Here is a 27,275-nt window from a genome sequence, read left to right as displayed (position 1 = left end):
GACTCAAGGGTTTAACTAGCCAATGCTACATAAATTATGCCAAAATGCATTACAATTGTAAAATAAACTCTGAATCTAATTATAATATGAATAATTGTGCAAAGACAATGCACAGTGCTGTATGTATACAGTATATATACAGTATATAATTATTTTGCAGTAATTTAAATTGGCAGCAGAGCCTGGGCAAAATATCACTTACTTTGTAGTTACAAGCTCTTTTGTAAATTTGCACACCCTGTTGAACATTACAGTTGCTGTTTAAATGTGATGTTATGCCTTTTTTTTAAGAAAGTATGATTATATGAGGTGTTAAACGTTTTATAACATCACACCTCAAATCACAATATTCGTCAAAACAATCACTATATGATTTTTTATATTTTTATCCTTACTTTTCCTGAATGTATTTCATAGGCAATGCTCTTTCCTTCTCCTTTTCTTCTCACTCTTTAAGAAAAAGTACAATTTCTGGGATTCTGCTTGATTGAACATGTCCTTGAGCATATTTCCAGGTATATCAACCCCACCCTCCCTGCCTCATTTCACCCTTGTCTGGCCTGTCTAAATAAGTCATCAATGGCTCAAGCATAACTGTGATATTCAAAGGGAGATGGCCGATGACAGGAGATGAATGGAGAGGAATAGAGAGGAGGAAATTATAAGGGAGGGGAGGGGAGGAGAACATACAGTAAAAGGACAGAGAGGAGGAGAGGAAATAACTGCTGGGACTTGCTTCCGTTACTTCTGACTGTAATTATAAACTCATTTGACAGGAAACAGACAATTGCTTGGCTGATCATGAGCTTCTAGTGAGAGGGAATGAGACATGCCAGTGTGCAATCATAACGACATAAAGAGGAGGGAAGGAGGGGGAACAGAAAGAAGCAGTTGGAATGGGAAGGCAAGAGAAGGGTTTTAAAGCACAAACAGCTCACTCACTTGTGCAGGCGACAGAAGGGGGGTCCAAGAGGGCTCTGTAGTAGCCGTCCTCACAGTCACATCTCCACGAGCCCTCTCTGTCATTATAACTGTGTGCAGGACAACGGGAACACTGAAGATCCTGAGATGAAGACTTGTAGAATCCACGACCACATGCTGCATGGAGAGAGAAACAAAGAGCAGATTAATAACTACAAAACTAGAAAAAACTTGACTTTTTAGATTTTATAAAATTCTCTGGTTTTCTATGACCACGGGAATCCTGATAAAATAGAGGACAATGGTGAACATAGCACTGAAGGAATGTTCACATTTTGTACACCTGGTGTTTGGATCAAACACGCACAAACATACATATGCACGCAGTCATATATTGCATCAAGCAGAGACATGATTCAAATATGTATGCTTAGGTCTAATTTTCCTGATCTCCACAAAAGCTCTAGCACGCCTGCCTTCACACCACCTCTAGCACTCAGAGATGTCCTAGAGGCAAGGTTACAGTGGAAAATAGGAAACTTAAATGGATTATTTCAGTATTTCACCTTTTATGAGGGGAAAAAAGGACATCCCACAGGCAGCCAGGGATCAGAGACAAAGTAGAAATTAGGGCCAGATCGCTCTAGGCTATGCACAAGAATCACCCTCACACGTTCCAATGACAACGAGTCATTCACTCCCACACATTATTTCATCTGCCCATATGGGCTGAATTTCCAATAAAGCACCATGATCGTATATTACTATCTGCATTATAATTAGACAATAACAAACTCATAATTCATTGGTAGTACGCCTGTCACAATTATTAAATAATCATCTGATCATTGGGCATTCAAATTCCAATCAGATTTTAATGCCCAAATAAGGGAATTTTAAGCAAATATACTGTATAAATGCCATGAACGGCGCGTTTGTGTTTCATTCAGTTGAGCTCCGAGTCCGAGTGTCACTGAGCCGCACGTGAAGCGCTCCGATGCTGTCAGAGGCTCACGCCAAACTCCCGCGAAAATATAAACAAACAAGTATAAACTTTGACAGTGAACGCAAAGAGCTCCGGCTTCACTTTAAATGATTGTGTAAAGGCAAAAGTTAATGACATGCAGTGCCACAGAGAAGGAGACGCACACTTACTCTATTTCTGTGGAGTGATAAAATGATGAAACGAAATACCAAAGGTTTTGTTTCATGAGAAATAAGGGCTCGTGGGTTTAACCAAAGAGTATTAAAATTACATGTGAAAGTTAAGAAATTAGGAAAGAAATATTTTACTATTGCATAATATAATATAAATATAATAAAATATATATAAAAAAAATTAAATTTTATTTTGTATTATAAAATTAAATAAAATATGAGTTAAAAAACAAGTGTAAATGTAAAATTGGCCAAAACTAAAGTTGAACAAAATGGGAGACAGTATTTTGAAATATTTTGATATTTAAAAACATTATTTTTCATGCCATTCAATACATTTTTAAAGCCTTAAAAGGAAAGCATAGTTTATTCCTATTTTATTTATTTTTTAATACACTGGCAGCCAAAGGTTTTGAATAATGTACAGATTTTGCTCTTATGGAAAGAAATTGGTACTTTTATTCACCAAAGTGGTATTCAACTGATCACAATGTATAGTCAGGACATTAATAACGTGAAAAATTACTATTACAATTTGAAAAAAAAAAAAAATCAGACCTTCTTAAACTGCTTCAAAGAGTTCTCATCAAAAAATCCTGCATGTGCAGCAATGACAGCTTTGCAGATCCTTGGCATTCTAGCTGTCAGTTTGTCCAGATACTCAGGTGACATTTCACCCCATGCTTCCTGTAGCACTTGCCATAGATGTGTCTTGTCGGGCACTTCTCACGCACCTTACAGTCTAGCTGATCCCACAAAAGCTCAATGGGGTTAAGATCAATAACACTCTTTTCCAATTATCTGTTGTCCAATGTCTGTGTTTCTTTGCCTACTCTAACTTTTTTGTTTTCTGTTTCAAAAGTGGCTTTTTCTTTGCAATTCTTCCCATAAGGCCTGAACCCCTGAGTCTTCTCTTTACTGATGTACATGAAACTGGTGTTGAGTGGGTAGAATTCAATAAAGCTGTCAGCTGAGGACATGTGAGGCATCTATTTCTCACACTAGAGACTCTGATGTACTTATCTTCTTGTTTAGTTGAACATCTGGCCTTCCCCATTCCACCTTTGTATGAAATCTTCAGTTTTTTGGCAATTTCAAGCATTGTATAGCCTTCATTCCTCAAAACAATGATTGACTGATGAGTTTCTAGAGAAGCTGTTTCTTTTTTGCCATTTTTTAACTAATATTGACCTTAAGACATGCCAGTCTATTGCATACTGTGGAAACTAAAAAACAAACACAAAGACAATGTTAAGCTTCATTTAATGAACCAAATAGCTTTCAACTGTGCTTGATATAATGGCAAGTGATTTTTTTAGTACCAAATTAGCAATTTAGCATGATTACTCAAGGAGAAGGTGTTGGAGTGATGGCTGCTGGAAATGGGGACGGTCTAGATTTGATCAAAATGACTTTCAAAATGTGATGGTGCTGTTTTTCACATCAGTAATGTCCTGACTATACTTTGTGATCAGTTGAATGCCACTTTGGTGAATTAAAGTACCAATTTCCTTCCAAAACAGAAAAATCTGTACATTATTCCAAACTTTTGGCCGGCAGTGCATATTTGAATTTAAATATGTAAAAATTACTTATTAAGGTGTATGAAGCAGAAAAAAAGCACACCTTAAAAAATATGACAATTAATATGACAATTAATCATGAAAGCCCTTAATGAGACAATTAATTATCACAGCCCTAAAACAGACAATTAATCGTCATAATCGCAATTACTAGTTTGGCAATTACTCATCAGCCAAATTTCATAATCATGACAGCCCTAATTGGTAGTAACTTTTGTTTTAATTAACCTTGTAGAAAACAAAGAAATTGCAGAAAAGATGGTATTAAAGGAATAGTGCACCCTGAAAATGAAAATTCTGTCATAATTTATTCATTTCTATGAGAGAAGCTCGTTCACAGTCCTCAAAACAAAACATTCTCACATGAACACTTGAATGAGCCTCTCTCATAGTGCTCATGAATGTGCAACGGACATCAAGATGTTCACTACAAAATGACTTAAACTGTATGTTGTTTCTCACCAAAACCTATCACATATCTTTGGAATATGATGCAGGAGTCGCATGGACTACTTTTAAAATACTTTTGCATCATTTTTAAGCTTGTATGGAAAAGACAACCCACAGATTCACTGAAACATCACCTTTTGCAATCTACATAAGAAAAATGTCATATGGGTTTAGAACAACATTAGGGTGAGTAAACTGTGACAGAATTTTCATTTGTGGGTGAACTATTCCTTTAAAACAAGTTTTGGGTGATACGATAAGCAGAGTTATTTTTCTGTTTCATGCTAAGTCTGTAAGCATGAGAGAAATAAGCTATTTTAGGTTTGGCCTTTTGGTCTGCACTTCTGAGAGACACTAATCCACACTTAGCAGCTGTTTGCTTAAAACCCCCTTCAGCCTAAAGAGGGAATCAGGCCCACATGATTTTTCTTAAACCCTAACCACGCCCGCATCCCCAGGATAAATATTACTTTGTTCACTGCAATGCATTTTAATGATTATTACCAGGGACACAACACCACTGATTTTCAATTCCAGTCCCAGTTTTTCGATCTCAGTCATTCCAGCATTGTTGCAGGGCCTTCAAAAGGAAAAAATACGGCAGTTTTACGTGACAAGACTAAAATGGAGATCGCACAGGAGGTCGCCGGTTTACTCATTTTAAACACCACCTTGTTGAGATGGGGGGTGGCTAAAGGATATGGTATCCCCATTTCAGCTACATGAAAGCCCTGTCACTGTTTATTTAGCTCAGAATACTGGCATGGTAGAGCCATGTGATGCAAAGAACAAGAGCCTTCTGAGGCTGGGAAGAGGAGGAAAGGGATATGATTTTATCTAGGATCCTTTTCTACCAGTGAGGACTTGTAATTGAAGGCAGCAAGTCTGGTTCTTGTTGTAATTTCGCACAAAAGAGCTGGTGCTAGCAAAGTGTATAACAGCCATGGTTCAGAAAACGAAAAAGGATAAAGGATATAGACACAAACACACACACACACACACACACACACACACATATACATATATATATATATATATATATATCATAGTATATTTAGGATGTATTTAATTGTTATACATTTAAGGATTTATTTAATTGTTATACTTTTTTTATGGTGTAAATTAAGTCTTTAAACATACTGTTACAAAAAAATAAATAATGAACATTCAACATGTAGAGGGAAAACATTTGTTAATTTTGATAATAAAACAGCATGGTAATCATTACATATGTTTATGCTTTGATGTCGCTGAACAGGAGGTTCAAACTGTATTTTAAAGATAAAAGAAAAGAAAAAAGAAAAAGATAAAAGAAACAACAAGAAAAACAGAAAACATTTCCCTGGTAAGCTGGTCTGTCTGTTAGTTTTAGTGTTGGGCTCTGAGCCTATCTGTATCGGGAAAAGATCCCGCCTGAACCTGAGAGCTCAAGACCTGGCCACAAGCTTTCAGCGGCTCTCTCGTGAACACTAAGATTAGCACTATCACAAATCACCAAAACTGGAGGACTCGCGACTGCCGACATACTGGCTTTTTAAGTCTCTGAAGAAGGGATGGTTTATTTTTACATCTGTGTGATCTGGATTTGTTTATCATGGTGTCTGAGAAGCCCAAGCATCCCTCAGTTGTTTACACTAGCAACCAACCAGCAAATTAGGCCTCAAATCAAATGTAGCGCTGACACGGGGGGCCTGTTTGAGAACCTGTCTCTTCTCCACCTCTCTGGTTTTACCATGAGTGACATGCACAAACACAGCCATTTTGGGGGCACAAATTCTTGCCCTCCCGACACAAACGTGCAAATACTAGTGCTGAACAAGCCAAAAAAATAAAAATGTGCTAGCGTCAAGCTAACGCGCTAACCCGCAACAGAGGAGAAAAATTATAACTTTGTTTTCCACTTCCTGACAGCTATATTTCTGTGGGAGGAAAAAGAAGAGGCTTGCCCAATTATGCCTCATTCTGCCATGCTGCATAATGTCTGCTAGCATGTAATCATGACTGAATTAGCGCTACATGACCCCGTGTGCCAGCAGCTCTTGAGAGCATGCTAACCAATCTATGAAACTGACACTGAGACAATATCCTCCACTTAACTGCCCATTTCTGTTCCCAATTCAAAGCATGTCCTGCCAACATAACTGCTTCGCTGCTAAATTGCAAAGAGGAAAGAAAAAGCACTAGCTTAGGCTGTTTAAAACGGTTGCGTAAGCGCTTGTTGAGAGCAAGCTTTATTTGAGCTGCCACTAGCATGAAGTCAAGCTAATGGGATGTGCTTGTTGACATGGGCACAGAGAGCAGGCAACACCAACCTCGTTTACTGCACAAAGAAATTAGTCAGCACCTAATTCACCGAAACACAGGTTGAGGTTAAACAGAACAACAGAGACAGAGATTAAAACAGCCTGACATTCTGCTCAGACTCTTTAGCAGGCAGCAACTGCTAGCGTCAGTAATTTATTTTTCGGTGGTCAAACCCTCTGTTTCAGCGAGAGAGAAAAAAACAGGCCTCTAAGTCAGCGTTTCTTATATGCCATTGATAATGTAGGAGGACTCTGCCAGGGAATAGCAAGACTTGGCTCTTTAAACATCATAATCTGTATTCTGTGCAAGCCAATCACACAAAAACCATTACTGCATCTAGACACTCAACAACAGAAAACTCTGAAGGGTTTAGATACTGTTTAGATACAGAGTTTTCTTTCTCTTTTAGTTTACGTCCAGCTAGCTGACATTTTTTAGTTGTGTCATTGCAAGATCTGACAATGTTTGATGGCTTATTTTCTTCTTATTATTTTGGTGTCCAAGGTTGAGGTGGCTATATAGTTTGTTTTCAAGAATGAAAGAATTAAAATTTTCATAATTTATTCATGCTCAATTTTCCATACAATGAATCTAAAAGGTGACTAAGGCTAACATTCTGCCTAACATCTCCACTTGTGTTCCACAGAAGAAAGAAGTTAAACATGTTTGAAACAGTAATGATGACAGAATTTTTATTTTTTCATTTAAAATTTATCTTTGTTACATTATGGGTCATCCAAAACATTTCAGTTTTTGGGTTCTTTAAAACCACACAAACTTAATTGTGGAACTTTGTGGAAGTCTGTAAAACCACTTGGGCTCCAATAAACATTTATTTGTAGAGATAAAGGAATAGTTCACCCAAACATTCTCTCATTATTTACTCATCCTCATGATATCACAGGTGTGTATGACTTACTTTCTTCACCAAAACACATTTGAAGAAAAATTTCTCAGCTCAGTAGGTCCTTAAAATGCAAGTGAATGGCGAATTCTTTTTTGAAGGTCCAAAAATCACAGACAGTCAGCATAAACTTCATCCATACGACGATACGAATCCAGCTGTTAAATGTAGTCTTCTAAAGCGACACGAATGCTTTTGGTGCGAAAAAGATAAATATATAAGAACTCTAAATCATGCTTCCGGACTGCAGCAGTATGCGCTTGTGACATAATCGCATTGGCATTTGAAACATGAGATCTGACGCACGTGCGTCACTGCCGGAAGAGCAGCGCTGTTTACAAATGAGGAGGAGGAATGCTGTACTGTACCTTGGTTGATTTTGGTTTAAATCTGTTATTATCTGTTTTGTTTACTCACAATGGTTTGTTTGTGTGCTTATCTTGGATGTCTCAACCGAGTGGAGAATGTGAGATTACCTCGGTATCCATGGCAACACGAACACGTCACACGAGAGACCACTTGGACTTCACCCTCTCCTGAAGTGTTGGATTATAGTTAAAAAGTAGTTATCTTTTTCGCACCAAAAGCGATCATATTGCTTTAGAAGATATTAATTTAACCGCTGGAGTCGTTTGTATTATGTTTATGCTGACTGTCTGTGATTTTTGGACCTCCAAAAGAGAAATCACCATTCACTTGCATTTTTGAGGACCTACTGAGCTAAGAAAATTTTCAATTTTTCTTCAAATGTGTTCTGGTGAAGAAAGAGAGTCATACACAACTTGGATACCATGAGGGTGAGTGAATAATGAGATAATTTTCATTTCTGGATGAATTATCCCTTTAAGGACAGTAAAATAAGATAAAAAATCCAAAACAAACCGAAAGTACTGATAAGTTTGATGTTGCCTGGAGTGATTGTCATGACAAGATGTTTCTTGCATCTGTTGTTGAATAATAATTTCTGAATGTTTATGTGATGTACCATTTCCTCACAGATAATACAAACATCAGTTTTAGCATTACCTTCTGCTTTTGCAACCGCAAATCCCTCTTTATTTTGTCAAGAAATAATCAAACGGTACCCAACATCCCAGATATGTCCATAAATACATAGGCTGCTGACTTGTCTACAATTAGAGTATTGAATAAAGCAATCTCTATCATAAAAGTCCTCCGTGCAGGGTGGATGAGGAAATGTCATAATCACAACCTTTGCTAAAACAAGTGCTGGTTTTTCAGCAGTCTTGTGCTCTGTTTTTTTTTTTTTTTTTTTTTGGATGAATTTCCAAATGCTTTTTGCCAATGTAAATTGCCATGAACTTTTCTGTGGCTCACACTGTAAAAAAGGAATAAAAATAAATAAATAAAAACATGTTCTCCTCACATTTGTGTACATGTAGTGGCCTCTTCAGCACTCTATATTTCTTCTGTACTTTCTGGCTGTAAAAAAAAAATGGATATCTATTGATGAAAGTAGTACGAGAGAACCCCAAACCCCTCAAACTTGCACTGCATATAAAGCCTGTTTCCATGCTGTCAGCCCTTGAGCGTCAAGTATTTTAATCTTTCCTCTAAAGAGGGTGAGAAATCTACCCAACTCCAGGAAACACAGAGGGCACAAAGGAAGGGGGGAAGAATCAAAAGGCAGAAAGAAAGCAACACACCAGGATGGGGTCCAGTTTTGGGCCCTTTGCAATTTCTTAAACAGCTGCTGGACTGAGAAGAAGCGCCGTAAATGTTACAGAAAAAACGGATTAGTGAGTTGTGAAAATGTCAGATTAAAATGTCAAAAGAAGGATCTTGTTCTAAAATGTTCACATAGTGCCCCACGCATTATTCAAAGCAAACATGTTGGATTAGGGGTGTGTTCTTTACATGCAGACAAGAATCTCATTCATGTCAGCTACCTGTGTGGAGGACAGATAAGTAGCATTCCATCAGAAACAAAGTGAAGATTAGCATTCTCTTACACTGTGCTGAAGGACACCCCAGGATGCCATTTGAAGCCCTCAGAAAGAACAAGACTTGTGAAGAAAGAGCAGATCAAAGCCTGTCAGAGCCCTATCCTAAATATAGTTAAAATGTTAACATCATGAATCATGCCAAAAACCAGCTGTTAACCTGCAACAATGAAAAAGCGGTGCCAGTTACACTCTTTGCAAAAATTTGAATCTATGTTTTCGCAAATGCGCCAATGGAGTTTCCAGGAAATGTACGTATACGAATGGACTAACAAAAAAGCTAATTGCGAAAGGTATTGGTTATAAAGAAAAAAAAAACACCAGTGTTAGTAAAAAGAAAACACTGAGAAAATGTTGCAGTGGCATAGTCAAACCAAAACCCTTTAGGAAAAGCAGCTGTTAAAGTAATTTGCATGTAGCTAAGCTAAATACATTTCAATGAAATAAAGCAAATTTCTAATGGGATCTATTGTGCACTGAACAATGGCAAACTTTTGGTCCTCTTTTGCATGTACATTTTAAACAAAAGCAGAGAATAGCAATATTATATCTAATGCAATTGCAATTACTGCTGAACGCATTATGCTTTCACAGTCGCATTTGTGTTGGCTGGAGATGGTCTACATCGATGCCAAGAACAGATTTTTCAACTTGCTCCTCATTTCTCAAATGAAGCAGATTGCACAGAAATCTGATTATGGTAAAATGTTGAAAATAGCTGGCAATTACTCACAAATATTGGATGGACATGAAATTGTTGCAAAATTCTGAAAAGGGATCCGTAAAAATGTTATTGCTGTTGAACAGACCAAAAAAGATCTAGATCTGTTAAATACAGCAGTGGCTCACAGCATCTGCCCAGATGGCTAGCTTGGCACATGAGATGTTCTGTGATGGCAGGAAAAAAGAAATATAAAATGCCACTTTTACAGAGAAAACAAACACTTTTAGAACAAAGCACCCTTTTAAAAGCGAAAGGTTTTGTGCTTTCACCGGAATTGCAAATGCCTTAGGTGAAATGCTTCCTTCCCAGTGTAACTGCTGGCCTGTTGTTTGCGACTGATTGCGAATAGAAAAATAATCATATCCTGAGGCACCTGCACTTCATTTTCCACATTGTGCAACCTGATTTATTGCATGGATTTGCAAATGGAAAACAAAGAAGATTTTAACATTAAATAAATGACACCGCATATCATTTATAGCAGGGGTCGGCAACTTATGGCACACGTGCCAGCATTGGCACGCGGAGGGGTAATCACTGGCACACCAGCAACGGCGAGAGTGGAATAGACTATTTTATTTATATAAATTCCGCACCTGCATTCCAAACTACATCTTGATGTAATCCCTCCTCATGATCACACAGCGTGTTTTTAAAGTTTTAGGATTTTGCAGGTGCGATTAACTGAAAAGGGCTAAATAGTTGATCAGCTTGTGATGCGCGAATGGCTTGCACGTGCAGTGCGAGTCTCGTCACTCCTTAATAGTGTTTAGCCTCCCATTCAACTGATGAAAACATGCTGCATGATCATGAGGAAGAATTAGGCTACATCAAGATGTAGATTGGAATGCAGGTGCAAAAAACATCATATAAATAAAATAGCCTGCTTCTCTCTCACTGTGCTTGCATGCTAGTGATTAAATGATTATAGTGACATAATCTAAGAAATATTTACGATTCCACACAATTTCGTGATCAGTCATCAAATAAGCAAATTTGTTCGTGGATGGTTCATGTCTGCACTGCGAGAGCATGACCATGGCCACGTTGCAATCGCGGCTTTCCTTCCTCAGAGGAAAAGCCACTCCAGCTGCTCCCCGCCCGCGGGCACATTTAGCGGTTTACGACGTTAAGCGCCGGGGGCGATTTGGGGACTTCAATGGGAGTAACTCCGCCGGGTGAATCCCCACGGACCGGAAGTCACAGAGGCAGCCCTTGCCCCGCTAAGGGAAGTGGGCATCCGCATCCTCAATGTCTCGATGACTGGCTGGCTCTAGCTCACTCTCGAGACGTGTTGTGTGCGCACAGGGACCTGGTGCTCAGGCACCTCAGCCAGTTGGGGCTTCGGGTCAACTGGGGAAAGAGCAGTTCTCCCCAGTACAGAGCATCTCTTTTCTCGGGCTGGAGTTAGACTCAGTCTCTATGATGGTGCGCCTCACGAGCGAGCACACACAGTCAGTGCTGAACTGCTGAAGTTGTTCAGGCAGAGCATGGCGATCCCACTGAAGCATTTTCAGAGGCTCCTGGGGCATATGGCATCCTCGACGGTGTTCACGCCGCTCGGGTCGATGCATATGAGACCGCTTCAGCACTGGCATCAGACTCGAGTCGCGAGATGGGCATTGTACTGCGGCACACATCACGTGGTCATCACGGCAATCTGCCGCTACTTTTTCAGCCCTTGGACGGGCCTTGCATTCCTGCAGCCAGGAGTCCCCTTAGTGCAAGTACCCCAGGCGCATCGTGGTTACGACAGATGCCTCCGAGCATGGCTGGGGCGCCGTGTGCAACAGGCACGCAGCCGCGGGATCCTGGACAGGGCCGCGACTGCGTTGGCATATCAACTGCCGAGTTGCTGGCAGTGTTGCTCGCCCTGCGGAGGCTTCGGCCGTTGATCCAGGGCAAGCACGTGTTGGTCCGAACGGACATGGCGACGGCAGCGTACATTATCCATCGCAACTCATTCGCCGCCTTCTCCTCTGGAGTCAGCAGTGATGAGCCACTCACATCCCGGGCGACCTCAAAAGTGCGCCAGACGCACTGTCGCGACAGGTCACGCTCAGGGGAGAGAGGAGACTCCACCCCCAGGTGGTCCAGCTGGTTTGGAGTCGATTCGGTCAAGCGCAGGTAGGCCTGTTCGCTTCCCGGGAATCCTCCCACTGCCCGCTCTGGTACGCCCTGACCGAGGCTTCCCTCGGCACAGATGCGCTGGTACACAGCTGGCTCTGGGGGCCGTGCTAGTATGCGTTCCCCCCAGTGAGCCTACTTGCACAGACCCTGTGCAAGGTCAGGGAGGACGAGGAGCAGGTCATCCTAGTGGCACCCTACTGGCCCACCCTGACTTGGGTCTCAGACCTCACACTCCTCACAACAGCCCCTCCCTGGCGAATTCCTCTGAGGAGGTTTCTCCTCTCTCAGGGACGGGGCACCATCTGGCACCCGTGACCAGACCTCTGGAATGTCCATGTCTGGCTCTAGGACAGGACGCGGAAGACCTAAGTGGCCTATCACCCGCGGTGGTAGACACAATCACTCTATGAGGTGCCTGTATGCCATGCAGTGGCATCTGTTCGCTAAGTGGTGTTCTTCCCGACGCGAAGACCTCCAGAGGTGCGCAGTCGGGTTGCTGCTTTCCTTCCTGCTGGAGAGGCTGGTGGGGCGGCTGTTTCCCCCACCTTGAGGGTGTACGCGACAGTTATGGCGGCGCACCACAATGCAGTTGATGGTAGGTCTCTCGGGAAGCACGACCTAATCATCAGGTTCCTTAGAGGTGCGAGGAGGCTGAGTCCTCCCAGACCGCGCCTCATTCCCTCATGGGATCTCTCCGTGGTCCTGCGGGGCCTGCGGGGAGCCCCATCTGAGCCCTGGAGTCAGTTGAGCTAAAGGCGGTCTCTTGAAGACTGCCCTCCTGACTGAGCTCACATCCATATAGAGGGTAGGGGACCTGCAGGCATTCTCTGCCAGTGACACGTGCCTGGAGTTCGGTCTGGAATACACTCACATGGTCCTGATGCCTCGACCGAGCTATATGCCAATGGTTCCCACGACCCGTTAAGGGATCAGGTGGTGAACCTGCAAGCGAAGCTGCCCCAAGAGGAGGCAGAATCAGCCTTTTCATTGCTGTGTCCGGTGCGTGCTTTGCGCATCTACTTGGATCACACGCAGAGCTTTAGACGCTCTGAGCAACTCTTTGTTTGACACTGCCGATAAGACTCGGTAAGACCATGTGACATATTTCCACACAATCGCCTCCCCTTCGGGCAGGGTGTGGTCTTTGCGGTGTCTTCCCCTTGGGAAAGGTCATCCCCCCGATGCAGACACTTTTGGCCCCCAGCTGAACGATTTCCACTCTTTTTTGGGGAGAAAAAAGAAGAGAAGAAACCATGGCTGGGGCGGCCTGTCCCCAGTTTTTGCAGTCGATTTGTCCCCGAGGTGTGGGGGACCGTATGGCACTCGTAGGAGCATTGGGGGAGGTTATGTGATGGCCAGGTACGCTGGCTACGAGGCACGCAATGGTTTGCCCGTCTCGCACCGCCAGTCCACATAACACAGTTCAGCTAGTTGTGGCGTTTTGTATAGGGACCCCTAGTGTCACTACATCGACACAACGTCGAGTGAGTGACAGATAGGGAATGTCCTGTTTACTTTCGTAACCTCCGTTCCCTGATGGAGGGAATGAGACGTTGTGTCCCTCCTGCCACAACACTGAACTACCCGCTGAAATGGCCGGGACCCTGTCTCGGCTCCTCAGCACAAAACCTGAATGAGTGGTTGCGAGCCAGCTCCTTTTATACCCGTATGTCCGGGGGAATGGCATGCAAATTCCACTCGCCAATTCCCATTGGCCTTTTCTCAAAGATCTTGGTGTTTGGGGCTCCCAAGGGCGACCCCTAGTGTCACTACATCGACACAACGTCTCGTTCCCTCCATCAGGGAACAGTGGTTAGGAAAGTAACCAGGATGTTTTCTTTCATTAAAGCACTTTAGATGTTCTGTGAAAATTCACATGCATGATCATGATTATATCATAATCATCGGGTTTTGCACAAAACTTTCACTCAAACTGTTTAATATCATTTGTAATAAAAAATAAACGATTAAATTAGAAAAATGCTAAATAGAAACATTTTCATAATGGGAAAATCGCACACATTTGCATGTGTTTGGGGGGGGGGGGGTTGTTGGCACAGCCATTGACCAGGAAAATAAAAAATGGCACTCCATGTCAAAAATATTGCCTGATTTATAGCATCGCTCTGCCTCGGCAGATAACACTTCTGTCTGGATGCAAAGTAGTATAAAATGTGGGTTCAGCTATTAAAATGACATTTACAATGACCATTTATCATCCTGGGTTAACTTTTAACACATATTTTGTGTGTGTTTACTAGAAGTACTGAAAGAAGCACAACTGTTACCTTGAATGCGGAGATAGATGATAAAAGTCTAAAATTCTGAGAAGGGGAATGCTTTTTCGGGAAGATAACAGATCAAATCTCCTAAAGAGCCCTCAACAACCACAACTAATCAGATCTAAAGAAATCCTCCACCATCAGCAAGTTATCTCTCTCACATACACATACACATACACATACATTGGATGACTTTGCAGCTGTGACAGAGGTGACTAAGTGAAAGCACAATGGCAAACCAGGAGAGGTCCCTAAATATAAAGCCTAGCTCAGCCATGACTAGTTTGAACATGCATGAACGCACACCCATTTGAACAAACGCACTCTCACGCACACCAATAGCCACCCACACTCGCTCTAATACCCGTCTATATCCATGTATGGGGCCTGAAGACTAATACAGCACTCAATCAAGTCCTGGCATCACCGTTGGTGATCCATGAAAAACTAACATTCATCACACATTTATAGCTTTCAATCATCAACTCTGTACAAAAATGTAGAAAAATCATTACTTTCTAATTTTATTGATTCTTCTTTGGCACAATGCATTCATTTCAAGTTACATTCAGTAATAACTTGGCAGAGAGACAACAGTGTGTGTGTGTGTGTGTGTGTGTGTGTGTGTGTGTGTGTGTGTGTGACATTTCTTCTCCATAATCTCATTTTATGAGGAGAATTCTGTCTGCTTCTCATTTACAAACTGCATCTCTGCCCCCACAAAGCCAACAGAGCACGGCAAATGTAGAACGATCCAGAAAGTGAATTGTGAATTTGGTAAGCTTCAATAAATAAGCAATTTGTTTAAATGTTGGATCCAGGAGGATTCTATTGTAAAAATACACTGCGACTTCCGAAAATATGAAATCAGGTACATGCAGACAAAACGTTTCCTTGGACACAAAAACGGCCTTCCACACAAACATTGTTCATGTTTATTTTATGATTTTATGGGAAAATTTAAAACACTCGTTTCCAAGGGTACTTTTGATCCAATAGTAAACTGAAATCAATAATTAAATGACTTAAATTAAATACATTTAAGAATTTAAAAAAATATATATATTTAAGCAAAAGTACATGGTCATTTGCTAAATGTGTTTTTAAATGCCCACACTTCTGGTGTAATTTAACGAGTAAACAAGATTTCTCATCACAAGAAATTTAGGCTAAATCTTTATTATAAACTTTTATTTTCTTAAGTAAAATACACCAAGTTTAAGCCTAGGAAATTGAATTCATCTAACGTCTTTAGAATGCTGAAACTAAGTCTTATTTACATAATTGCAAAACATTAGATAACAAATAAACATTCACTTTCTGCTTTAAATACACAAACACTATATTGCCTTTCGCCTGGGAAATCATAAAATACTCTCTGCACAAACTCACTCACTCCGGCTGTTGTCAACATTGGTAATACACAATTTCTGTCACGTTCAATGTAGAAATTAAGTGCACAAAACTACTAATCTGGACTAAAAAAACAAAAGGCTGTATGTGACTCAGCAGAGAAATACAGCAATAGATCAAACAGGCATACTTTGACAACATAAAAACATTGTGTCATGTTTAATGCCAAAATAAATTGCACCAATCTACTAACGTGAACTACTAAAAACACAACAAAGTCTAAAGTGACTTAGCAGAGAAATGCAGCATTAGATCAAACACACATATTTTGAACGTTCTGTCATGTTCAATGCAGAAATAAAATTCACCAATTTACTAATGTGAACTAAAAACAAAAAGCCAAATGTGACTCAACAGAGAAATCCGCCATTAGATCAAGCAACGTATTTTGACAGCGCAAACAAAAACACTGAAGCTATGTGAAATAAATAGCCGATGAGAACAGAGAGGAATCTTTGTCGTTTTGTTTGTAATTGCGTGATTTCTGTGGTGTCACCAGGTTAGCTCCCGGGCTGAGCACGAGGTCAGTGAATATTAACTTCATTTACACATGGCTGCAAACAGAGCAGCTTGCACAATGCAGGCCTGCCTGCTCTGCTTAGTAACGTGAACAGCCGGACTGACAGGTCACTGCCAGGCTGGAAGATGGATGAGCCAAGTAGTTGACCGTTGGCTTGCTTGAGGAGCCACCTCTATGGCTTCTTTCCCCTCCAAACAAAGACCCCCTACCAGCAACCGCCCAGCTCGCAACTCCAGCAGCACTAACAGGTCCCGACATCTCCATCAACCCTCACTCACACACATACACACACAGATTTTGGGCTTAGACTTTTTAGCTGGAGAAAAGCCAGACACACCCAGCAAAACGCTCTTTTATCCACAAATACGCACATATGCAGCCATACTATGGAAGGCTTCCCCTCTTTAGCTGCCTAAATGCTGGCACACACATTTCTCTTTTCAAATTGCTCTCTGTTCATCCATACTAATGGATGCAATTGGACAAGCGGACGCTGTGTTAAAAGCAACAAAGCAACCGTATGTGTGTGTGTGTGTATCTGCGTGTGCGTGCACGCATGCATGCATGCTTGCTTGTGTGTGTGTGTGTTGGTGCAGCTTTGGCCCGAGGCGACCGGGTGAAAGTGATATGTGACCAGGTTGAAGGCCTTAACACTCAGTGCGCATCAGGGAGGGTCGTGTTGCCAGAGTGACTCTCCTCTGGGAAACCGGCAAAGCAAGAGACTCAGCAGCTCAATCTCTTCCTAAGAGCAAAATCAATAACTTATTACATAACTGCACACTTTTATCCTTTACAGAGAGAGAGAGAAAAGGAGAGAGAGAGAAGGAAGTCTTTGGAGGCTTGTTCTTGTATGAAAATGTCCTTTTCTATTCTGTTCAAATTACGTTTAAATGGCTTAAATGTACAAAGAATATCTAGTGACTGTTTAATGTTTACATTAAAGAGTTAATTAATGTTAAAATTTTAAATATTACATAATTTAAGTCGTTACTCACTGATAATATTCACTTGTGCCAAAGCTCATGTCTGTTTTTGAATACTGGAAATGAACCTGTGTGAGACGCAAGCTTTGGAGGAGGAAACAATTATTTGTGAATAAAGACACAGGGCCTAAATTTCGGTCTGATAAATCTATCAAATGGCTTTAGAAGTCTTGGAATATCATGCATTAGTCATATTGACTTATTGGCGTTGATGTGCTTTTTTGGAACTTGTCAGCTATGTAAAATAAATTCTACTTATTGGTTCCTAAAAATGTAAATTATATTTGTAGGTGAATTATTACTTCAGTTATGTAGGACAAAGGGTACTGTTAAATATTCTTAATTTTACCTAAGAATTATTATTATTATTTTTATTTATTTTTTATTTTTTTTGAGAAACAGGATCTATTAAAACAACAGGAAATTGTGATTTTGAACATGAAGCAACTACAACACATCAATAACTGGACTGTCGCCAACTGACAGCCCTGCTTCAGCTGATTGACAATACAACACAATGACAGCTGCACTCTTGTGTTCAAAACGACCTTCCATCTGACAAAACTAAGGGGGAGAAACAAACAGTGCTCTCCGAGACCCTGACCATTATCCATCAGCGCATGATTCTAACCCTGACAGCTTCGGACCCAAAGGGTTTCCCAGAGGAACTCACCTCCGTTTGAATAATTAAGCTCATTTACAGTTCTCTAACGGATGACCGTGTGTAGCCTTTACTTTCACACCTTATCAATCACTTATGTGTCAGGGCTCTATGCATTCCGTCCACTCCCAACTCCTGGTGGCATCATTTGAAATGCAAAGCACGGCCTTCCCTGAGCCTGTGCCTTGCTCTGGGGCCAGCCTGCCAGCTAGCTTCCCTCCACCCTGGCTACTTTTGTAGCTTGTCTCCACAGCTAGCGCCCTCCTTCTGTGTTCTGGCAATCTGTCAGGATTTGACTAACTTCTGTCCAACTATTTGACATCTGGGAGATGGATAGTGTCAGCCCCTGCCATTGCCAGTAGCTCTGCCTGTAAGCATGCTAGCCAAGGCTAGCGAGGAATATTGGCTCATTTAAGTATTATTATTTTTATTTATTTTTTTGTCCGAATAATAAACACAGAGGCTTGCCATGTAAATGGCACAAACTGGAGGAGTGGTTCAACTATCTGTTAATATTAAGCATTTCTTTGGTTGAGATATGGTTAGTAATGTGATTTGTTAAACTTGAGCAACATACATTCCACGGATTGCTGGGAAAAGTTTTATGAAAACAAAGCGATCAAGGTCTGTCTACAAGGACTCTTTTTCTGCCTTCTAAAGGACATAGTGTCTCCATTTTCTCTGAGTAGCCACTGTTGAACAGAGCTTCGCAAATTAATAGCCACTATTTTTACATGAGCTCCATGCAAATAAACTCTGGCATGCTGCTGAACAATTCAGATTGTTGTTTTTTTTTTCAGCAGCCATAACAATTATTCTGTGGAACAGATCGCTGGAAAAGTTAGCCCTGGCATTGAGGTCAGCACATGTGTCATGCAATAAGTAAAAAAAACCAGGACACGTTCTGGGTTAAAAAAAAAAAGAAAAAAAAAAAGGCTGGACCGAGAGCAACGGAAAGGAACAAACACCAAGTGTCTTGAGAAACATTTTTAAAAGTTAAAAAAGACGATTCAAAGATGTCCATCTAGCGCATATTTCTATAGAAAAGTAATTGAAAAACAGCGCAGTCGGACACAAGAACATATCCTGTGTAAACAGCCCCATAGAAGAAGAAGAAGAAAGAAAAAGGAGAAAAATATGAAAGATACGCCTCCATCAGACATCTGATGAATGAGACCATCAAAACAAACATTTTGGTGGCCCTTGTTAAGTTTCCCCACTAAAGTTTTAATGTAAGATATTTTAGACTTTATTCTGTATGCATGAGTGTCTGTTTGTGTGTACATCTGCATATAAATAGTACAAATTTTATTGCAGAACACACCAAGATGGTGTAAACGAAAAAAAAAAAAACTGAGCTTTGGAAGAAATTAGGGTCACAGTGTCTTGGACGGTGCCTTGAGGGAGGGAGAGAGAGAGAGAGAGAGAGAGAGAGAGAGAGAGATGTAACATGATCTGTATACTCCAGGTAAGATCAGTTCTCCATATTAAAAAGACCCCTGTCACTCACAGGCCCTCAACCCCAGATACTGTGCACTGCACCACTGTTTCTCTGACAGAAGGGGAAAAAACACCAGTATTTTTCAGTCTGGTTGGTGCTCGGGGGGAAACTCAGAACAGGCAATTTAATATTGCGAGGATCTCTAAGAGGAAGTGCTGATGCTGCAGTCTCATGCTCATTTTATTTAGATTAACTACAGCAGTAATATCACAGCCACTCATGCCAGGAGCGACGAACAACTCATAAAGTGACGAAGGGGACGGAATCTAAATGGGTGACAGTATTTGTTTGTTTCTGAGGAATGCGAAATGGCTTCGTAAACAGCAAATAATTCTCTGATGAAGTATTTGAAACTTTCTGAGTGTTCGGAATGGGACATGTCCTGTGTTGCTGAAAGTTGCATGCAAGTCTAACTGTTTAAAATAATACTGATGTTATTTTATGGTATTTTATGAGTGAGTAAAAATTCCATGTGCAGTAGGTTAAAAAAAAAAAAAAAAATTCCTTTGTAATGTGTGCCAAATAACCTACATTACTTTATATAGAAGCACCATCAACTTTCTCCTTTGCTCCCTTTCTGGCTTTCGAAATGGATTTAAGCTTTGCAACAACCTCTCAGCATGGAGAAGCCACGCCGGATGGCTTGCCTATTTTAGCTTTTGATAACATAATAGTGTTTTGAAGCACCCTTCACATGATAACTTAATGATGTAGATGAGTATGCGCACAGCATAAAAGCTATCCAAACCTTCAGAAGCACATTCTGATAAAATCATTGCTGGTCTGCAATTTGATAATCTATAAAGGTAAAGGTGACCCAGAATAGGGTGGACGACTAAGCCAGGCCACTTAAACCATGCAAAAAAAACAAAACAAGTGATCCTCTCACCAGATCCTAATCACAAGAGCCAGGTGACTGCCAAAAAACAACTCTTATCACCATTAGTGAAGTTGATAGGACTGAGCATGTTTTAGCCTTAACTGCAGGTGGACGAAGCAAAAAGTATTTCAGAGGCAACTGTAATTGTGTTTCCTTTTTGGACTCTTCGCAAATATCCCCTGGCCTAAATGTAACTGAATGTCTGCTGTTTGTATTCTTGATTTATTATTTTTAATTTTTAATTTTTTTTGTCAGGGTCATTTCAAAGGTCCGGAGAGAGAACGCGCAATGGGCTGAACCTTCTCCATACTTAAGTGTCATTTGCGAATGACTGGCTTGGCCTAATGCCAAATGAAAAGAGAAGACGAGAGATGAAGAAAGGGAGCGAGAAGGAGTGGGGCTCTTTTTGAAGAGCAGTGAGCTAGGCTGAAGTGCTAGTTATCATTTAAATCCAGTGTCAATTCAACTATGGCAATGAATTAAGAACCCACAAATCAAATGATTAACAGGGATCCCAATTATTGTGCCAAGGATTTTTGCCCCCACATTTAATCAAGCATTATTATCTCCACCCAATGAGCATGCCTTATTTAATTTTTCTTAGCTTTTCTTTTTCATTCATTCTTTTGGTGTATTTTTCAGCATTGTTTGTTTTTGTAACTGTATTGGTTTGGTTTATTCATATTAATTACTTAACAATGGAATAATTCCATACTTGGGCACCCAGTCAAACAACTGGAACAAGGATTGTCTTGGTAAATGGACACAAAATTGTGTCCTAAACATAATAACCTAATACTTAATAATCATGCAATGGTCCTCCCTTCTCAGTCATGCATAAGGTTAATCAATGGCACTTTTTTGAATGCATTTTCATACATATGTAGTGTGTAGAAACAGCAAATGAAAATATAGACAACTCACGTTCACATGCATCTCCCTTCTGGTGAAATCCAGCTTTGCATATACATTTCCCAATGGGTACCAGCCACTCTCCTTCTGCGCTGCAATGCATTTTGGGAGAGTTGTCTGCCTCCTCCTCAGCATCGTTGACGCATGTGCCCTCCACTTCCACCAGTGATGAAAACTCTGACCCTGTCACTGTATCTGGGAACGTGGCCAGGTTTTCAATAATTGACCAACACTTCTTGTAATAAACTTTGACGGAGACCAAAGCAATACAGGCCCCCACATCCTGAAAAGCAAGGTAGAAGCCTCGGCGGGAGAGAGGTCCGATTATCCGCACCTCCGTGTTCAGCTTCATCTTTCTTTCCCCCAAGTCGCCCTGAGTGAAACTCTCGTCTGCAGCTATGGTGTCAATTTTCACATATTGACTCTCCCTTATATTCCTGCCGACCTCCATATCGGTTTCCTGGTAGTACAAGTTGAATGTCTCCTTGCAAGAGCCCACAACCCCTGGAAGACTGTTACAATCCCTCAAGGTAAACTTCAGCTCCACAAAAATCCTCTGGGCATCACCCTTTTCAATCCAGTTAGTCCGAAGCCAGTTGTTCTGATTTGGCTCCATGACCTGGCAAACCTGGTATGTGCGAATGGGTGTGTAGTTTTCATCCAAGCCGCTGATCTCTTCCCACTGAAAGCAAGAAAAATTCAGTTAATCACCAAGATTATACTGTGTCTTACGCTAAAATGCTCAAAACTAACCTCAAGGGAGAATGTTACAGCATGTCAAAACTGGTCTCTGTGTGAACAAATACACAACTCTCAAAAGCTGCATGATTTTTACATCCTTTGCATGAATTCACAAACTACATTATTAACAAAACAAAACAAAAAAATTGTGATTTGCTATTGTGTGTGCAGTTCTGCAGTCTGTAGGTATCAGTCACTTTCAATGTTAACACAATAAATTAGAAGTATACACAAGTAGGCCTGTCATTTACTAAAAATGATCTCACTATTGTAGTGCATAAATTAATGCATGCCCAATAATAATACTGAATGTAATTAGTGAAGTTATGTTATGAATTATTAAGTAAATGAGTTATTAATATTTATTGTACAGTAGGCTACCTGATAAACAAAAAGTCTGCAATGCAAAATTCTAAAGTGACTGCTATTCTGGTTTTGACTTTTCGGTACGTTTCTAATAACAGCTGTAAAAAAATAAAATAAATAAAAATAAATTCTAAGACCTTCGGAACAAAACAAAAGCAGTACAATCGGAAGAACATAACGCGCTAATTTGGCAAAAATAAATTTGGCGCACTTCCGGAGAAAAAAAAACGGTTATATTCAGGACCTAGTTCGCAACAAAAGCACGCGTATTTTACATGCCATATGCTACTTTCCTTAAACCGGTAAAAATGAGTTCAAGATGCAAAAACAACTTTAAAAAACAACCAAACCTCAATAAAAAGTCAAACCTATTCATAGCTCAGTTTTTTAAAGAAACATACGACGCTCTGAAGTGGTATAAACACTGACAAATGAACAGAAACAATACATTAGACAACCACATAATTTTAGGTTACATTTAAAATAAAACAAGTGGTGAAACTAAATGTTTGTGTGTAAAGAAAGAAGTTTACAGCTTACCCCACTTGGAGGAGACGATATCCATTCCAATTCTGTCTGCTGCGCCTTTGAATCCAAAAGGATCACTGCCGACGAGATATAAAGCGCATACTTGAAATAATGCACCTTTAATTATGATTAATGTTTGTAACCTCTGGCACACATCTCACTCACATTCTGGTAGAATTTTAAATTGCTCAAGATGGAGCACAAACAGTCTAAATGTGAGAGCGCGACTTTGACCCATTTTCACGAGACAGCGGTGAAGATTTATGACAATAAACACCTCGCGCACCTCTGAAACCTGCGCGCGACACCTGTTAGTGTCACAGTAACTGACGGACACGTGCTGTTTGATGAGATCGTTTTCGGTGGAATGTGATCAAGAAAAGGCTAAAAGTGCATTTGTTTGCCCCGTTGAGAATAATACACGGAATCACGGATACGGGTTAAGACACACGTGTGAAGTTAACAGCTGCATTTCTATTTAGATGCATTTCATTAAATGGTCAACTGATTTCGCACGATCCCACGATTAAAATAGAGCTGACAAGACAGGCCTTTGATCGCCGTTAAAAAATAATTCGATGACACACTATTAGCTTATTAATAACTCTCAAAAGGGAATTTGCGAAGCACAGCGTGTTAATTAGAAGAGGAAGAAGCAAATAAAGAAACTACCTTTTAAAAAAATAATAATTTCTACATTGCGCGTTGATCTGAGTAGGCTAATCGATGGGCATCAGACTGAACTACAGCAAACAGCCATACGATCAACTGGACTCATTCGCTATGAAATCTTATAGGTATTGGACGAAATTTTATGTCAGTTCTATTTCATATCTTAATCATATCTTAATTGTATTTTTTCCTTTTTTTTTTTTTTTTTTTTTCAAATCTTTCCTGTAAGGATACATTTAGATTTTTGTTAATGTGTGATATATAGAGATTTGCAGTAGCCTACATAAGTACGGCTCTAACAGTTGGTAGCCTATTCCACAATCTGTAGTCGATAACTTGATAAGTATACAGAAGCACTTGAATTGCTTACTGGTTGAATGCGGTTTTCATCCAGGACGATTCCTTTACTACTTGACTGAAGCCGAACGTTCTCTGGAGTATTATTATTGGAGTATATGTTGTAACAGCATATGGCAAAAATTCAGTAGCCGAATTTACTCTGTTTCCCCGTTGGTTATCAAAGCACATCGAGTTATTCTTTTCAAGTTTGGTGTTACATTTGTCCAAACGCGTCGTCGGTTGTTTTTCCCTCATTGCCGTGAATAGAAATCACGAAATGCTTTTTACGATTAGACAAGAACATTATAACTAGCTAATACTAGATAGAGTTATGGAGGTTGAGCTTAACTCGATAAATATCGAGAGGGGGTATTAACATGTTAATACCGCTACTGTAAATATTTGTTACCACATCCTTCTGCTTAGTTGCTGTCTGCAGTTTTAAATCAGCCATCTGTGCGTCAAACTAATCACTCATATATGAGATCAGACACGTTCGGGATTGAGTACAAGATCCGTATCTAATGTGTGATAAAAACTGGTGGAGCGCCGTGACTGTTTGTCTGACGTTGCGCACTGAAGTAACAGACTGCACTGTTTTTGGCGATATTTTATCTGCTGTAGTCGTGTATTATCGCATGACAACAATGTTTCGCTTCTTCAATTTTTACTACTAATTTGCTCGTTACTTCTAATCAGCTCGCGCTCCGCTGTCAGGATGCAGTGGTCGCATGGCAATGAAGGAAACTTTACCACTTACCCTCTCTTGTGTTCTGTGCTATTGCAGTGTTTACACAAAAACATAAATGAAGGCAAAATATAGTCCACAAACACGAAACTGAAGTGCAAACCATGGTGCAGTTGAAAGTTGGCTAAACACTGAGCGTTTTTGTTTCCAATGCGGTGTTCCTTTCTCATTGACGACGCTCCGGCATCAGCTCTAGGTGAATAAAACAGCCGTCTCTTACTCAAATAGCATCGGCAGCTGGGGGCGGGGCATGGTGCATTCAGGGTGTCAGTCATTTTGACTGACCGAGAGCACACCCACATTAGACGCGCGAAAAGCTCTCAGTGTACATGAACGGACGAATCATTCTGCAGAGAAGGCGGATCTTCAGTTTAGAAATCAGAAGTGAGGAAACAGAGACTTTCGGATTTCATGCTGTTATTAATGTACTGCTGTTATTACCTTGTCGTACAATGTTACAAAATGCAAATGTACAGTTTTTGTACGGGGGGCGGGGTTATCTCTCCATATTTTGCTTTTAGAAATATTGTTGTTTGTTACAATAAAAATAAGGAACATAATAATTCAATGTACAACCTTGCGAGTGAAGTGAAAAGTGAAATAATTATATGAAAACAAACTGTGAGAGAGAATGGGAGAACTTTTCCTTCAAAAACACTTGCTTAATTTCAAAAGCCTGCTCTATCAAGATAAGACTTGAACCTTGGGCAGGGCACTCAAGCATGTCACGACATCCAAGGAAAATGTTTATATTTTCCCCAAGTCATGTACATCATAAGCGCATAAACTCTTAGCAGTCTTTAATATCATAGGACTACCTGTCTTGCCTGGCAGCTGTTTATGAAACAATACTTAGAGTAATGCTTGAATTCAGACAATACACAGAATAGAAAAGCAAAATCTTGACAGACTACATAAAAGCAGAAAACATGATGAATTTTTGAACGTCTCATTTAAAGCGTAACTATTTTTACACCGATAAAAATGTTATATGGGTTTTATCTCTAGTCTCTCACTATTAAAAATGTCTTGTTAGTCGGGAAATCACAACAAACCAGGCCTTCTGTTTACATGTATTCCAATGGGACAAATATTAATATATATATATATATATATATATATATATATATATATATATATATATATATATATATATATATATATACAATTGTTCAGCTATTTTAAACTTTTTGTTTCACATACATTTGTGTATTGCATGACACTTGAGATGGGTAGACCATATTGTTAATAAATAATAGTGTTTTAAAACTGTCAGGAGTTCAGTTGTGTAGTTATACAGACATACAGACACAGATAAACATTGACTGCTGCATTTTTTGGAAGGTCACCTAATGAAGGAAAGTACCCTGCTGATTCTGGGCAATTGGGTGTGAATGTGTTGATTCATTGTATGCGTTGCTGCTCAAGAAACTTACACTATAAAGATTGAGCTGCTAGGGTTTTAAGCATTGGCAAGAAATCGAGATAAACACAAAACACAATTAAAAAGTGTAAAGTTAATTTCCTGCTGCTCAGATGACTTGCTAAATCACTGATAAATGAAAGCATGAAAGGGACCTCATTAGCCCCTGAATGTATAATGCATTTGTTACAGGTCACTTATGAATCTTCATTTCCTAGAACAAGTAAAACAACTGTAATTAAGGCCCACAGATATTGATTAATAAACTCAGTACATCACAAATGGAAGGAGGCAGACAAGGACTTATTTCAAGGTTTATTTACCTCTGTTTTCTTATGTAGTTATTTTCATTTTTTGTTGTTGTTTGGCCTGTTTATCATGCAAATGATTTCTAATCCTCTTTAGCCTTGATACATGCTCTTGTGTTGCATATTTCCTTAGTGCTCATTATTAGCGTAGTAAACTAACTGTGGGCTACCTTCAATTAGTAATGTTATTATTTAGTAACCTATCTTAAATAAGCCTCCAACTGGGCTCACATGGGTGTAAATAGTTTGATGGGTGAAAGCTTTGCAACAAGGTATTTAGCATTTATTTTGCTCATGTGAATATCATTGTCAGATCTGGATTAAACAGAGCCATGTAAGCATGTATGAATTAATGTTTGAATATTTATAAACAACAAAATGTTCATTAACATTCTGAGTCTCAAATGATAGCAAGGCTTTCCAGGTCCTGTCTTGCAATAGTTCACATAATAATTGCTTTTCTCTAGAAAAATATCCCCAAATCTTCATGTTAAAAACCTCAATACACATTTAGCTGCCAGAGATACTTGCACATTTGTGGGACCGCATCAGCTTAATGTTGCCATGGCATCAATTAATTGAATATTTTTGTTCAAATCGGGATTGCAATGTAGTAGTCATGTGGAGATGACAGTTTGTATAAGGGAAGTTGTACATGACACTACAGCCCTTACAAAGAGCTAATCATTTAAAGGATACTTTATTCTGAGTAGGTCTTTAGTGTGTCTCCCCTGAGAACAATTACTATCCTTCACAGAACACGCTAAGAGTTTTTGTCACTTTAGCTAAATGTATTTTAAATGAAATGGGAGTGAAGTTTACTAGGGAACTATAGCAATATCTAAAAAAAAAATTAGCAA

General features: G+C 40.0%; 1 protein-coding gene across 1 annotated transcript in view; it reads right to left on the bottom strand.

Moving 5' to 3' along the window:
• The window catches only part of LOC127415932 (ephrin type-A receptor 7-like), a 103,585-nt gene extending 78,724 nt beyond the window's left edge, over nucleotides 1-24,861 (bottom strand). The window contains exons 1-4 of the mRNA XM_051654949.1: nucleotides 24,697-24,861; nucleotides 22,938-23,002; nucleotides 21,303-21,972; nucleotides 943-1,098 (exon numbers count right to left, since the gene is read on the bottom strand). Of these exons, the coding sequence (XP_051510909.1) occupies nucleotides 943-1,098; nucleotides 21,303-21,972; nucleotides 22,938-23,002; nucleotides 24,697-24,790 (985 nt within the window). The 5' untranslated portion in view covers nucleotides 24,791-24,861. The remainder of the gene's footprint in view (nucleotides 1-942; nucleotides 1,099-21,302; nucleotides 21,973-22,937; nucleotides 23,003-24,696) is intronic.
• Between the last annotated feature and the right edge of the window lie 2,414 nt (nucleotides 24,862-27,275).

Source organism: Myxocyprinus asiaticus, chromosome 25 (assembly GCF_019703515.2).
Source record: "Myxocyprinus asiaticus isolate MX2 ecotype Aquarium Trade chromosome 25, UBuf_Myxa_2, whole genome shotgun sequence".
NCBI lineage: Eukaryota > Metazoa > Chordata > Actinopteri > Cypriniformes > Catostomidae > Myxocyprinus > Myxocyprinus asiaticus.
This window is presented reverse-complemented; position numbering and strand designations above follow the sequence as displayed.